The sequence below is a fragment of the Sebastes umbrosus genome, chromosome 2 (assembly GCF_015220745.1).
Source record: "Sebastes umbrosus isolate fSebUmb1 chromosome 2, fSebUmb1.pri, whole genome shotgun sequence".
NCBI classification, from domain to species: domain Eukaryota; kingdom Metazoa; phylum Chordata; class Actinopteri; order Perciformes; family Sebastidae; genus Sebastes; species Sebastes umbrosus.
In genome coordinates this window covers 18354603-18369375 of record NC_051270.1, presented here as the reverse complement: position 1 = coordinate 18369375, position 14773 = coordinate 18354603, and the positions used below count along the sequence as shown (strand labels likewise).

At 36.9% G+C, this 14773-nt stretch overlaps 1 protein-coding gene across 1 annotated transcript in view; it reads right to left on the bottom strand.

Annotated features, from left to right (window-relative positions):
- Positions 1–14773, bottom strand: part of rps6ka2 (ribosomal protein S6 kinase, polypeptide 2) — a 22382-nt gene extending 7609 nt beyond the window's left edge. The window contains exons 1-11 of the mRNA XM_037754448.1: positions 14669–14773; positions 11703–11819; positions 8139–8220; positions 6918–6998; positions 6458–6537; positions 5642–5748; positions 5530–5567; positions 5279–5421; positions 3628–3698; positions 2790–2878; positions 2129–2193 (exon numbers count right to left, since the gene is read on the bottom strand). Coding sequence (XP_037610376.1) covers positions 2129–2193; positions 2790–2878; positions 3628–3698; positions 5279–5421; positions 5530–5567; positions 5642–5748; positions 6458–6537; positions 6918–6998; positions 8139–8220; positions 11703–11819; positions 14669–14773 — 978 coding nt within the window. The remainder of the gene's footprint in view (positions 1–2128; positions 2194–2789; positions 2879–3627; positions 3699–5278; positions 5422–5529; positions 5568–5641; positions 5749–6457; positions 6538–6917; positions 6999–8138; positions 8221–11702; positions 11820–14668) is intronic.

The window sequence follows — 14773 nt, the reverse complement described above, 5'->3', positions numbered from 1 at the left end:
AATTATCATTTCTGCTTTATGACTAGAATAACTTGACACACAGTGCTGTATCTCAAATTAATCTTCAGGTTCCCAGCTTTCACATGATGTAAACCACTTCTATGTGATATCTACTGCTGACCTGCTATCTCCCCCTAAAGACCTCCTGTACTCCCTAAAAAAGACAAAAAAATGGTTTAAGTGGATCTCTTAGGGTTAAATGAAATGTTAATATCCCATCCATGTTTGCCTCACATCTCACACTAAACTAATCATATAGTGATGCAAATGTTAATGTTAAACATGCGCCGAGTCAACAACAACACAGTCTGATCTTGAAATTTAATGGAGGACATAGAATAGAGCAAATTCGATAAGAAGAGAATAAAATAAAGAAAGTTAGATCAGAAAATAATGTGTGGCCTCAACTCATAGATAATGAAAAGTCTTTCATATACAGTGATGAAAAAGGACACTTGTATGATGTATGATGTGTAATGTAATGTGATACCAGGTGTATGCCTGTTATATAAGAGTATACAGAGTATGGGCATTCTGTACTTTTATTTACATAAGTGCATTACTGAGTATGGCCTGCAGGTGTCCCCATCGCAGTGTCAGTGGTTGTCTGCTGTCTCTTTGAGCAGCAATCATGTTAAATATCTGTAACAGAGGCCACCAGCACTGGAAAATTGTAACATTGTGAGACTGCTACCAGTGATGCACACTCTTACTTGCTATTTGAATTGCAATTGACATTCTTTGTGAAGGCGAGGATGCAGATTTTGTCAGCTTTATGAGAGAAACTCCTCAAAGGTCGAGACATTAATGATCACAGAGGAAAAAGTCAAACGAGATTCTGATGGACAACAGAGTAAAGCAATCTGCACGATAGAGCAGAGGGATTTAATTAGCATAGTGTGGAGGAGAACATAAGCCTCTTATTGATAGCTTGTCACATCAAGCCAGCAACACCATCTGTAAATGGGAAAATGTGGTGTTTGGCAGAGACCAGTAGGTAGTAATGTAGCGAGGAGTACAGTGAGAGCTGGTGGTGAGGGCAGAGATTAGTGAGCATGTAAAGCTGATAATAGTGGATTTTGTTAGAAATGAGAGCGTCACTACTCGTAACAGCGGATAAACAAGAGTCACAAGCCCTCTGAACATTTCTGATAAAAAAGGAATGTGACCATGAGCGAGGCTCTCAGTGTCAGGAGCGCCCTGTTAACAATCACACCTCTTGTATTTACGGTAACTACAGTTATTTAAAGATTGTTTAAAAAAACTGAACGTATCCTGTATAGGACATACAGTAGTTACATACTGTAAGTGCTTTGCTTTTACTTGCTCTTGTTTGGGAATGCAGCAGAAGGCTTCTGCAGCATGAATGTTACTCACATGTAAGGTCTGTCACCAGAACATGAGCGCATGAACATACTTTCTATGAGAAAGGCTATTATACATAAGAGGATTAGTTACGATAAAGTTAGGCGTGACAGGCAGACAGGGGAAGTTAGGGATTTTGACACTTCCCGTTTTAAGGATGTTTAATGATTCATGACTGTGGGTAACCCTTGAGGAAGTGGATGAAAAGCTGCAGAGTTTCAGTGACTGGAACTATAGTCATCACAATTTGATTCACATGAGTTGTCCTGAGAATAAATGTTTTTAACCCAGGCCACTAATCTGAGTAGTGCATCTCAACTTCCAAGAAACCAGTATGTTTGTCACATGATAAGCAAAAAAACTGTTGAATATAGAAAAAAAAATCTCGCTAACACCCTAACATGAAGCAACTGTAAGCATACAATCTACATATATACAGTATGTGTGAGCAACCATATGCACTGTAGTTGTTGCTAGTAGCACAGGGTATCTACTAATAGACCTTTTCCACAGCTGTGGCTGATATACTTTCATTATGATACAGGCCTAGATTTGTTCTCACTGTCACTCGCAGTGTTAACAAGCAAACTATGTTTCACTGAGCCTGTGATCACTTTTGTTCAGTATACTGTATATATACAAGTGTCTAATACGATACAAGTTAACAGTACCCTTGCAAATAGTGTCCTTCCTTGCAAAAACAATTCACTGGACATCTTAAAATCATGAAGATGAAGGAATATTCTTCATGAAATGTACTTACAACCCAGTTTATCGATGCAAAGAAGCGATGTCTTTTTATTTCCTCCACTCCATCTGGTCCTGCACCTATCAATCACACAGATTCAGACAAGTTGAGAGAATGATGTCATTGTTCACATCTATCAGGCAAACAGACAGCATGACAAAAAAAACATATTAATTAGAAACTAAATAAAACATGCCAGGAGCATGAATACAGTCCTCCATGATGGTTTGGTTGCTTTGACATTTGTGACATAAATGGTATCGTTTAACATTATAAGCATAAGACTGTGGAAGCTGTGAAAATCATGCTGTTGCTTCATTTTTTCTGTAGTTAAAGTGACATTTCACAAGGTTACTGCTCGCTATGAACAAACCTGATTTGTAGAATATTATTTTACCACATCAGGATGAGGTTTAATAGCATTACCTCTCCAGGTTTGTATGTGTGAAGTGTCTCATGTTAACCGACTCAACTGTTTTGCAAAGTGTTCAAAATTACTGACTTCGTTTCAGGTTGCTGCTATCATCTGCAGCCTTGTTGTCCCTTTCTGTATATTTTGCATATAAGAACTGACCTCAACAGTCAGTAAGCCAAGGCGGCACAATCATGTAGATGTACCACCTTTATTCTGAAAACATATTTGCCTGTCACTTTCCAAGTTGTACGTATACAGTACCTAGTCGATTAGCGGGGTTCCTCTTGAAGAGCGCTCTCAATAAACTCTGCACTTCAGGACTGAGGAACTGTGGCATTCCCAGCTTAGCCCTGCACACAAAAGACAAGGAACACGTTTATGCACACGCAGATGTTTGATAGTGCTGTCATATATCAACATTGTTAGTAGTATTGGATCAGTTTCTTAGCAACACATTTATTATTCAGTTTATTTAGGTATAGTAGATTATTTTGAGATTGATAATAGAAGGTACATGTTTCTTCTGCACTATATTCACATTTTTAATTGTACGTATCTCTGTTGTTACCCTGCACTATATTCATTGTTAACAGTTTTCTTCATCTCCTGGTATTTTTATATCTGGTGTATTTTTTATACTTTGTACTTTGTACTACTAACTTGTGCCATTTTACTAACATCTTTGCACTATGGAACTGTGATGCTGGAAACTTGAATTTCCCTCAGGATCAATAAAGTTACTATCTATCTATCTATCTATCTATCTATCTATCTATCTATGTAAGCAGCTTATCTTGAATGAACCATAACAGAGAAATTAATTATTATTTAAAACATTAGACAGACTATAGAACAGTTAAAAGCTGATCACTTTGAGGAAAGAACTTAAGAATGACTGAAATGCAATAACATCCTGTACATACTGTATATGAGGAAAACCACTGTTACATAATTAGTACACAGAAACTAAGACACTAATGAAACATCAGTAACACATGAAAAAAAGTGGGCAAAAAATACCTAGACCATAAGGATTTTGTCAGAAATAAAAAGCTAAGGAATAACAACAATAAATGCTAACAGTTTGAGTTAGTCTTACTTTAGAATAAGAGCCATTGTTTCCTTCCGATCTTTTCCTTGGAATGGTAGCGATCCGGTCAACATCTCAAACTGGAAAACAGATAACAATTGTCAAAGCACCTGGCAGCTGACCAGTGGAAGGTAATGTAGAGGTGGATGCTTCTCAGCTTTTGAGTTCAATGCAAGTTTCATAAGTTACTTTCTTGCATAAGAACAAGACTTTCTTTTAATTGATAATGCTGACAATATAAACTTTAACAAATGTTAAAGCTGTGCCTTAATATTTTATTTTAATGAGTGCACTATATGTATGAGCTCCATCACATCATCAGCCTGTTTTTGTAACATGTTGCTAGTGGACACATTTCATTAATACTGACAAGAAATAGATACGTCTGTATAAAAATACAGTACAAAACCATATGTTACAATTAGTAATCTGTGACTTTAATCCACCTCAGTGACTTCAAAACTACAACAACTTTAGGAAAAGTTGTATGTGCCGACATGTCTCAGAAACCTCTACTCCTGAACAGTAAAGTAATATTTTCACAGTAATGATGATCAAAGAGAAAAATCCTATAGAGATAACAGTAGATCATAACGCATTTACACATATTCCAATAACAAATTGTTTGTAATAACTGTTTACAAATTTGTGAATTGTATTTAATTTCATAGTGTTGACCTATGAATCTTACATCAGTCTGTCCAGCTATCGAAATGCAACATAATGATACATTTTGTGATATGAACATTATTAGTTATGGACTGGATACTTTTATTATATAAGAAATATCAAAACACCAGAAATCAAAATACAGAATAATGGATAACTTGTCGTGTTCACATAATGATTCTTGCATTTATATGTAATAGCACACTTAAATTACATCTCAGCATTTTTTATTTACACTTTTGGTTATACTGTATGTGTTTGATATTTGTACATATTTCTTATTATCTATTCATTTTACTCTACACATACTGTGTTATATATTGTAGCATTATGTACTTTACCTTCTTTATTTCTATTTTATTTCTTTATTTATGTTTACAGAAAAATTGATAACTTGTCGTGTTCAATGGCGTAAAACAGTCTGATGAATGGAAACCAGCTTTCCAGCACCATTTTAATGGTATTGACCATTAGCCTCAAAGACTATATTACAATGATTTAAATGAAAATATAATCAGAATTATGTATTTTTAATTAATAAAATAGGCTCCTTCCACTACTGTATTTTCGAAAATCTGTATAGTCCAGAGGGAGTATTTTGAAATGTTCAGCTATCTGTTTGTCAGCTGTCAGTGAATGTTAACCTCCTTTTCAGTATTAGCAAAAATAAGCCACCAAGCAAACAAAACAAGCAAAATCCAACAGATGCACGATTACAGAAAGTGATGAAACCTAATCTGCCAGATATGGTAATTAAGCAGCTTTACTACCAGAAGAAAGCCAAATTCAGAACCCAGTACACTGGCACATTATGTAAGAACTGAGTATTTGGTTCACATGGAAATTCCTGCCTGCTGCTGTTGACAGCACAATCAGACAAAACTTGCAAGTCAGTAGAAAAAGTGTCCGTGTGCTCTGATCACAAGTGCACATTGAAATTGAAAATAGGCAGTCAAAGTAAAAGATTGTTTTAAAATGAAATAATTCTTACCATAAGTACCCCAAATGACCACCAGTCAGCACTTTGTGTGTGCCCTCTCCTGTTCACCACCTCTGGAGCCATGTACTCTATTGTTCCACAGAAGGAATATGCTCTTTTGTCATGGTCGATGGCCTCCTTACTCAATCCAAAGTCTGAAACACAGAGAGACAAAGAGAAGGGGGAACAAGGTGAGATTGACTTTAAGTAAAAGATGAATGGAAAGACAAGATGGAAGATTGTTTGTAGTTGGATGCACTGACCAGTTATCTTAATGTTTCCTTCTTCATCCAGAAGAATACTGTTGGGGGAAAAAAAACCCATTAAAAGCTGCTTTAAAATAATTAGAAAAATAACTAAATCAGCGTTTAGTACTTTTCAGGTTTGAGATCCCTGTAGATGATCCCCAGACTGTGTAGATGGTCCAAGGCCAGGGCCAACTCTGCAAGGTAAAACTTCACATCCTCTTCTGTAAACATTACCTAGAACAAATAAAGACAGGTGGTTAAAAAAAAAAGATCATAAAATAGGAAATATAAATATTTAAAAAGCAGCAGGATGGCCCATGTTGGAAACTAACTCTAAATAACCATGAGGTATTTTTTCACTTTGCCACAACATTCCCATGTCAAAGTATTTAAATTAACAAATTAATTAAACCTAACTCTTCAGAAATATGTGCATACACCTTTTCCTTGTATATGTCACAACCATCATATAAAATAACACAATACCCTTGTGAATCTTCCAAAATGTGATTATAAGGTCGTGTCTAACCTGCAAATTGCGAAATCTGAGACTTACAAAACTTTCACAACAACGGCTGCCTGTTGACCTCCTAACCTTAATCATTTGAGGTCAATGTTCGGCATTGACCATCTTGCGAGAGTTTCCCAATAGGGAAATATATAGGCTCCTTGGTGAAACTAAATATGCACTTAACCAAAACTTCTTTCTTTCATTAATTAGTTGGTCTGTTCATTTGTTTGTTCTTGATAATGCATCAGCATGAGAGTAATAGAGGCCAGGGTCACCTCAACACAGCGTTCACAAGGAGAATGATGGCGAGTATATATTCACTCCTGGTGATGTACATAAGTTTTATACTAATAGACCTTGAAAATTAAAGGCTTGTAATTCGTTTGGTGACGAAAAGGAAAGAGCCAGGGAGCCTATCGGGAGCAAACCTACCTCCTTTGACAGACGAGTGAAAAGGTCTCCTCCTCGGAGGAAGTCTAGGATCAGATAGAGCTTTCCTTCTGTCTGGAAGGCTACGCGTGCACACATACACACACACATACACACACACACACACACACACACACACACACACACACACACACACACACACACACGCGCACACACACACACACACACACACACACACACACACACACACACACAGTTATACACAAGTTATATGAGGCTATATTGCTGTATTGGGGCCAAGAACTTCCCTACAAAAACCTAATTCCAACTAGCATAAATAGACAAGTTGGGCATCGTAAAAAAGTTATCTAAACTTATTTTTCAGGTTTTCTTTTTGTCAAAAAAAGAGGATGTTGTTATATATGGGGATAAATTGTGATTACAGAGAGAAAGATATTCAAATAAACACCTAAATTAAAGACCATCAGACAGTCAGACTTACCATAGTGCAGTTTAACTATAAAAGGATGGTTCACTTCTGCCAGAATGTCTCTTTCCATCTTAGACCGCACGCGATCACGAACTGAGAAGGAAATAGTGGGTCAAGAAGAATTTGTTTAATAACATAATATTCAGTTATTCCTATCTGCGTGCGGATAAATCACATCAAGCCTCGAATATCATGAGAATGTTTTATGTATGATGAAACTGTTTTTACTTAAGTGAAACATACAAATTTAATTAAACCACCCCATGGTGCTACTGGTCTATAGTCTATAGCAACAATAACTGTTATTACAGCATCTGTCTCCTTGATAGGATGAGACCAGGACTATTCAAATTCCAGAGGATTAAAGCTTGTACAAAGACACTAAATCAGCACATGACATCTCAACCTGCTTTTACAGTGCATCCTCGTTTACAATAATCCCATTCAGTTTATCTGCACCAAAAGTACAAACTAACCTCTTTTTCCCAAAATCCTCCTGAATGTAGGCTACTCCAAGAACTCTGACAATCATGTATTATCACTCCCACGCATAACCAATATTAATCTTTACAAATCACCACTCAGCTTCCAATAAAGAACAAAGTTGTTATTGCAGCGTAATGTGTCTCAGTCAAGATTCATCATTTATTACATTCTTAGATGCTACAGACACACAAATTGGTTAAACAACAGTATTGAAAAGTACTATTTGAAAATGAAAAGAAGCATAAGCATTACAAGAAAAACATCCTCTATGGACTTTCTTTGCCTCCAAACATAATATATAAGGATTTTTTTTAAGACAGTTTGTTCTATTTTCTTCATTTCAAGAATAACTTCTCAATTAATTTGTGCAATAATTCAACTGTGCACTACTCTGGCATTAATACTGCACATAAACTGTACATTTCAAGAAATATTCTTATTTAAGTCTTATTTATATTACGCATGCATTTACATGTAATAGCACACTTAATAGAGCCCACATCTCAGCATTTTCTATTTACACTTTGGTTATACTGTATGTGTTTGATGCACATATTTCTTATTATCTATTCGTATTGCTCTACAAATACTGTTTTATATATTGTAGCATTATGTACTTTACTTTCTTTATTTCTTTCTTTATCTATGTTTACATAAGAACAACTGTAACGTCCCAAATTCCCCCCCAGGATCCAATAAAGTATTTCTGATTCTAATATAACGCTATAGTTTCCTTTTCATTTTTACCTTTCAGTGTGGCTTTCTTCAGGACCTTCATGGCATACAGCTGTCCTCTGTCCACTCCTCTGATCTTTCTCACCAGAAACACCTGGAAACATCACCATCATCGTCATCATCATCATCATCATCATCACGTTTTCTGAGATTGACTGTTTTGTAACAGTTTGTAAAAATTCACAACACTAACATTTCAAAAGACCCTATGTGTAACAGCATTAGCTAAAAAATAAAACACAAGTAGCGGGTTTAGCCTAGGTCAGGGGTCGGCAACCTTTACTATCAAAAGAGCCATATAAGGCAAAAAAAATCTGTCTGGAGCCGCAAAACATTTGAGCATTGTGATGAAGGTAACACAGTTTATAGTTTAAGTATATAGTATATAAGTCTAATGCAGTGAGGGCCAAAGTGTAAATGTACTACGGAGTATTAGGGCCACGTTGAGGGAAAAGAAATCTGAGATTTACAGAATAAAGTCATAACTTTACGAGAATAAAAGTCGTAATATTACGAGAATAAAGTCATAATATTATGAGAAAAAAAGTCGTAATATTACGAGAATAAAGTCATAATATTATGAGAAAACAAGTCGTAATATTACGAGAATAAAGTCATAATATTATGAGAAAACAAGTCGTAATATTACGAGAATAAAGTCATAATATTATGAGAAAACAAGTCGTAATATTACGAGAATAAAGTCATAATATTATGAGAAAAAAAGTTGTACTATTACGAGAATAAAGTCATAACTTTACGAGAAAAAAGTTGTAATATAACGAGAATAAAGTCATAACTTTACGAGAAAAAAGTTGTAATATTACAAGAATAAAGTCGAAACTTTACGAGACTTTTTTTATAATATAACGAGAATAAAGTAAAAACTTTACAAGAAAAAAAAAGTCGTAATATTACGAGAATAAAGTCATAACTTTACGTCATTTTTATTTATCATTGTTGTAGGTCTATGGTACTATAGTATTAGTAGTAGGCCTATTAGGGCCACATTGAGGAAAAATAAATAAATCTGAGATTTCAAGAATAAAGTCATAACTTTACGAGAAAAAAATTGTAATATCATGTAAAATTACTACTTTATAATATTATGACTTTTTTTTGTCTTAAACTTCTGACTTTATTATCATAATATTATGACTTTATTCTCAAAATCTCAGATGTATTTTTTTTTTCTCAATGTGGCCCTTATACTCTTGTCGTACCACAGACCTACAACAATGATAAATAGAAATTAAAATGTAAACAAAAAACTGTTATTCATTTACATTTTTAAAAGTCCACAGGGAGCCACTGCAGAGGAGCTAAAGACAGGTTGCTGACCCCTGACTTCTAGGTGTTGCTAACATAGCCTACTCTACTGCGCATGCGCCATGTGCGCCATGTGCACCTGTTAATTAATTAATTAATTAATGCCCCGTCCACCTGTTCTCGCTGCTTTCTGCCTCAGACACTAAGCTCTTTGCTAACATTACACCCACCCTCACACTGTATTTGTAGGCGACCAGCAGAGGTAAGTGCAAGTTAGCTACTTTCACTTTTCATAAAAGATTCACATGGACGTTTCTTCACTGTGATATAGACAACAACAACTATTATTTACACATAGTAACCAAACTCCAGCTAAGCTATACATGCTATCCGAGGTCACACTCTGTGCAAACTGACCTCACATGCCTCCTTCCTGTGGCTTACATCCACCCACCAACATCTGCTGTGTTTTCATGTCTGCCCATGTGCAGACCTCTTATCTACAGTGACACTCACAATTCAGTTGGTCTTTACTAATTTAAATAAGCTAGTGAACTGTGGCATGAGTTGTCATACTGCTAATCTGTAATTGGAAAATGATGCATGGTTTCAACACTGACAATAGGCTACACCACCACACACAAAGTATGTCGTCAACAGCAAGTGGACATCCCATTCCACAAACTTCTGTGTACTATTCGTTTTAATCTTGCCTTAATTTGATTTGCACTGTGAACTGTGAACTGCGCACACACACACACACAGTCACATGATATTGATCTTGCCCAGCTATGTTGGCTTTTTTAAAGTTTTCTTTATTTCTTTGTTTATTTCTTTGTTTATTTAATTATTTTTTTATTTTTTATTTTTTTATTTATTTTTCTCTCCATGTTGTTTTATGCATATTTCATTTTATTTTATTTTCTTATGAGGAAAAGGAAGAAAGAAAGAAAAGAGGGAAAAAAAGAAAAAATATATATATTTAAAAATAAATAAATAAATAAAATAAAAAAAAAAACCTCCTCAACTGGCAGGGCATGGGCCATGCTGCCTCAACACCAACTGGGCTCCTCCTCCATCTCCTCTCTCCTCCCTCATATGATTGCTTATGGATAGAAAAGGGCACAAGCCCTGAGCTATCAAACCAGGCTCACGAATTTACGATACGATACTTCTGTGTACTTCTGAGGCTGTTTTTCACAGTTTGGGCTAGCCACATTGTTCCAGTTAAGGGGAACTCTAATGCAAGAGCACATAATTATATTTCAAACTATTTTGCACTTTTGATTTTGTAGCTGCAGTTTGGGGAACACTCTTCCCTGTTTCAGCTGACAATACCCCCTGTGCACAAAGCAAGGCCCTTAAAGAAACGTTTTGGGACTTGACTGTCCCAAACAAAGCCCTGATCGACCCCATCCAACTCCTTTGGGATTAATTACAACTCTGACTGTGAATCCTCATTGTCCAACATCAGTGTACGATACAGTCTATGGTCTGACCGAGTGTCTCTTGTGTCTGAATGGGAACAAGTCCCAGTAGTCTGGTTCCAGACTCTCCTGGAAAGACTTATAGGCTATTGTAACAGCATATTATTGAGATGTTCAGCAATCACACATGAGTGTGCATATACTTTTGGCCATTAAGTGTATGTGTGAAGTCTAGTGAAACTGTTGTAGTCACGTTTTACAGACAATCCAAGTTGTTAATACTATTGGATATGTCTATGTTGTAATTTCATTATGTTGTTGATCTTTACACACAGCATCTATTGCACGTCTGTCCGTCCTGGAAGAGCTGGATCCCTCCTCTGTTGCTCTTCCTGAGGTTTCTTCAATGTTTTTCACTGTTAAAAGTTTTTTTTGGGGTTTAGTTTTTCCTTATCCGATGAGAGGGTCGTACTGTAAAGGACAGAGGGTGTTTTATCCTGTACAGATTGTATAGCTTCCTGAGGCAAATTTGTGGATTGTGATACCAGGCTATACAAATAAAATTGACTTGACTAGTAGTACATGTGAAGAAGTGCTGACCCACTGCAGCACCTAACCTAAGTAATGACCTGCGGGGTCAGACAGGCAAGTACTGTACAGTAAGCCTGCAGGTAGTGCAGTAGTCAGCATTGGGCCTAGTGTCATGGGTTATCTTTTGCCTTACAGTGTCAACAACACTGACATCCTGTCTTTCTCTAAGACATGAGGGTGATCCAATGGATTTGAGAGAAACCTGCTCTCCCTCTAATTTCCTTTTACATGTGATGTCGTTTGAGATATTCAGGTCTCAGCGATTATGGTTAAAATGTGTATCCTGTACCTTTCCATAGGAGCCCTGTCCCAGCACTTTAAGCAGCTGGAACTGAGAGGGGTCTGCTTTCTCACAACCCTCCTTAACATGGTGGCTGATGTCAATCTCCTTAAGTATACTGTCATCCTGAGGAAAGAGAAACAGACGTCACTATTAGTTTGTTATTTACAAGGACAGAGACAGGTGAATCATGAACAAGATGAGATGAACGACAGTTGAAATATTGTTTATGTAACATCAATATCAATCCCCTAAAATAACATAAATCACTCTTATAAATACACACAAAGACATAGGATTTTTTATGAGCCATTGGGTTATTGCTGGAAAGGTATGGGCCGAGGTCACGGCAGTGATGCACAGGGTAAGCCGCCTTTTTCAGCCTATTCAGTCTGCTCAGTGAAGCAAATGATCAACTGCCAACCTGAGGCACGACTTAGATTGGTCAGTGTAACAATATACTGTAATTCTGTTAAGTTATCATTTAGAAGTTAAGAGCTTTACACCCCACTTTCAATCAAGTATAATGCTTACAGGAGTTAGTAAAACCAGAACGTTAATGGTTGTAAATCAAAACAGATAATCTCAATTTTCTTTAGTTAATTGTTGTGGTACTGCCTTCCCTGAGGTTTTTGTTTCATTCACATGTGCAGCTTGACATGATTGAAAAATGGTAAAAAAATTGCGGTGAACTGAGGGTTAATACTGTTGTCATATCCGTGTGCACATTGTCTGATTTGATCTGTTGGTTGGTTTGTTCTGTTTGTTTTTGTGTGTCTCTTTATTTTTAACACAATCACATAGGTCTTCACATCAGTATTTTAGTTTTACAAATATGGTTTGTAGTTTAGCTAAAGCTTTATTTACGTACCGGTAATATACTGTGTGAATTACTAGATATCTTACAGGTTTGTACAATTGTTGCCTTCTACTGTCAGAACATTTTGAGGCCTTAGGAAGAAATCAGTACAATAAACAATGTTCGATTTGGAAGTAGAGTAAGATCTGAGACTCAAAGTCCATATAAAGCTAGAAATAATCAAACTGACACCTAGATCTGTTTCTGCTGAGACAGCAAGTTATTTGAGGCTCTCTCTGTAGTGAGAGTGTTATTGAGTCTTTGAGTAACACAGCACATTTGTTTTCCAGTTGCAGTTTACCCAAATAATAAGCAGCAAAGGAAGTTATTAGGTCTCAAATTCAGCCTTCGAGACTCATTTTGATTACAACAAGACCAAACTCCACCAGAGGGAGAGATTATTCCAATTGTTCCAGCACAGTTTCCCTTGTATCGTGACTTTTGTAGAAATTAAGAGTCAGAATCTCTAGATTGATGCACTTGTATCAATAAAATTACATTTGATCATAGAAATGGCATGTACAAAAAAAACACTCATTGGAAACAAATGAAATGATCTCACTCTGTTGGCAATTCCTTTTGCTATTCAATAATGGAGATAATTACTAAAATAGAGATTTTTGTTGCTGTCTAAATCCTGAAGGAAGTGCAGAACCAAGCAGAGCTACACATTTATCCTCCACAAGGGAGGAAACAAACCTGACAGCATATCACCTGCTGACATGACAGCATAGCAACAGTGCAGATCCACACCCAACGTAACAGTCAGGGATGTCAACAGATTTTCTATCACAATATTTCACACTTGCTTTGACTCAATTTTCACATCAATTTGTAGAAATGCACAAAATGTAATACTTCTGATCAGAGGTTCAAATTGCAGTATGTGAAACTGTATCAGTTTATAGTGATTACCTTGTGTAAATTAGATAATACATCATGCATGGAGTTTATTCGAGTTTTTGAGCACAGTGTTAATATGAGATGACTATATTCTATAGCATGTGAGTGTAACACATTATTTGGGGTTTAAAGATAATACTAAAACTGTAAAGTCAAAGCTACTGTAATATAGTTTTTTCAACAGCAATCACCTGCTGTGATGTCATTGATTGGGGCGTAGCTTGAAGTGTAACATGCTGTCAAATTTCGGCCCATAGAGAGCAGTGCAGTAGCAATTTGCCCTATGCGATTAATTGCTGTTTTATTCTTTAATCAGGGCAGCAGGAGTGATGTCCATCAACCAGAAGGACACAGGTTCAAGGCCTCAGTACCAGGATGCAGATCGAGAGCTGACCCTGATATTCGACCTTCCCATGAAGGGGAGGGAAGTGAAAGAGATCTTCCCCACATGGCGCATCAAAGCATCCCGTTACAGATGTGGACAGTCAGCCAAGCAGGTAAACAAACACAAGCAGACAGACACTTGCCAGCCAGAATGACTAACAATCACACAAACAGGTAGATAGCCTGTCAAGATGATTCATCAGCACACGGTCACAACAACGAAGAGCAGAGCAGGGGAGGGGAGAGTTTCTATTTATATCTCAAACAAACAGGTAGATGTGCTGCAAACGGCATACTGCCTCTCTCTCTTCCCTGCTGGTTTGTTTGGGCTATAAATAGACCTCCACTGCTGTGGCCGTCCACTGAATCAATCTGTCTCTATTCATTTATCTATCAACCTGCCTGCCTGGCTGCTTGTTTGCCTGTTAGCGTTTTTTATCTCTCTGACTGTATTTCCATGTAGCCTGTCTGTCTCATAGTCAAAACACAGCATCTCTCTGCCCCTCTGTTTTCTGTATTCTTGGCAGACAAGCAGAGGAGCAGCTGTAACAATGCTGCAATGACTCCTGAACCTCTCCACAACAAACCAAATAACAGACATTCTTCCCACACCCATTCCCATGTGCACAGACTCTTCACACTCATCCTCCTCGGCTGTTGATATGAGACGGCTGCTGTTTATGGCCTTAATATTCACACACTCACACGCATGGTGCAACTGTGATGCAATCCCCCTCCCATCACGTGCACATTCACACACATACACTATTCTTCTAGTTGATAGAAGTTTGTGCTGCTCCTGCGTGGGTGTCTAAACAGCTTGACTCACCTCTAGTTGACAGAAGCCAGTGTTGTTCTTGTTCCTTGCCGCCTTGTTCTTCAAGTAGATAGAAAACCATCTCCGCACTGTGAATTTTCGCGTGCTGGTATCCAT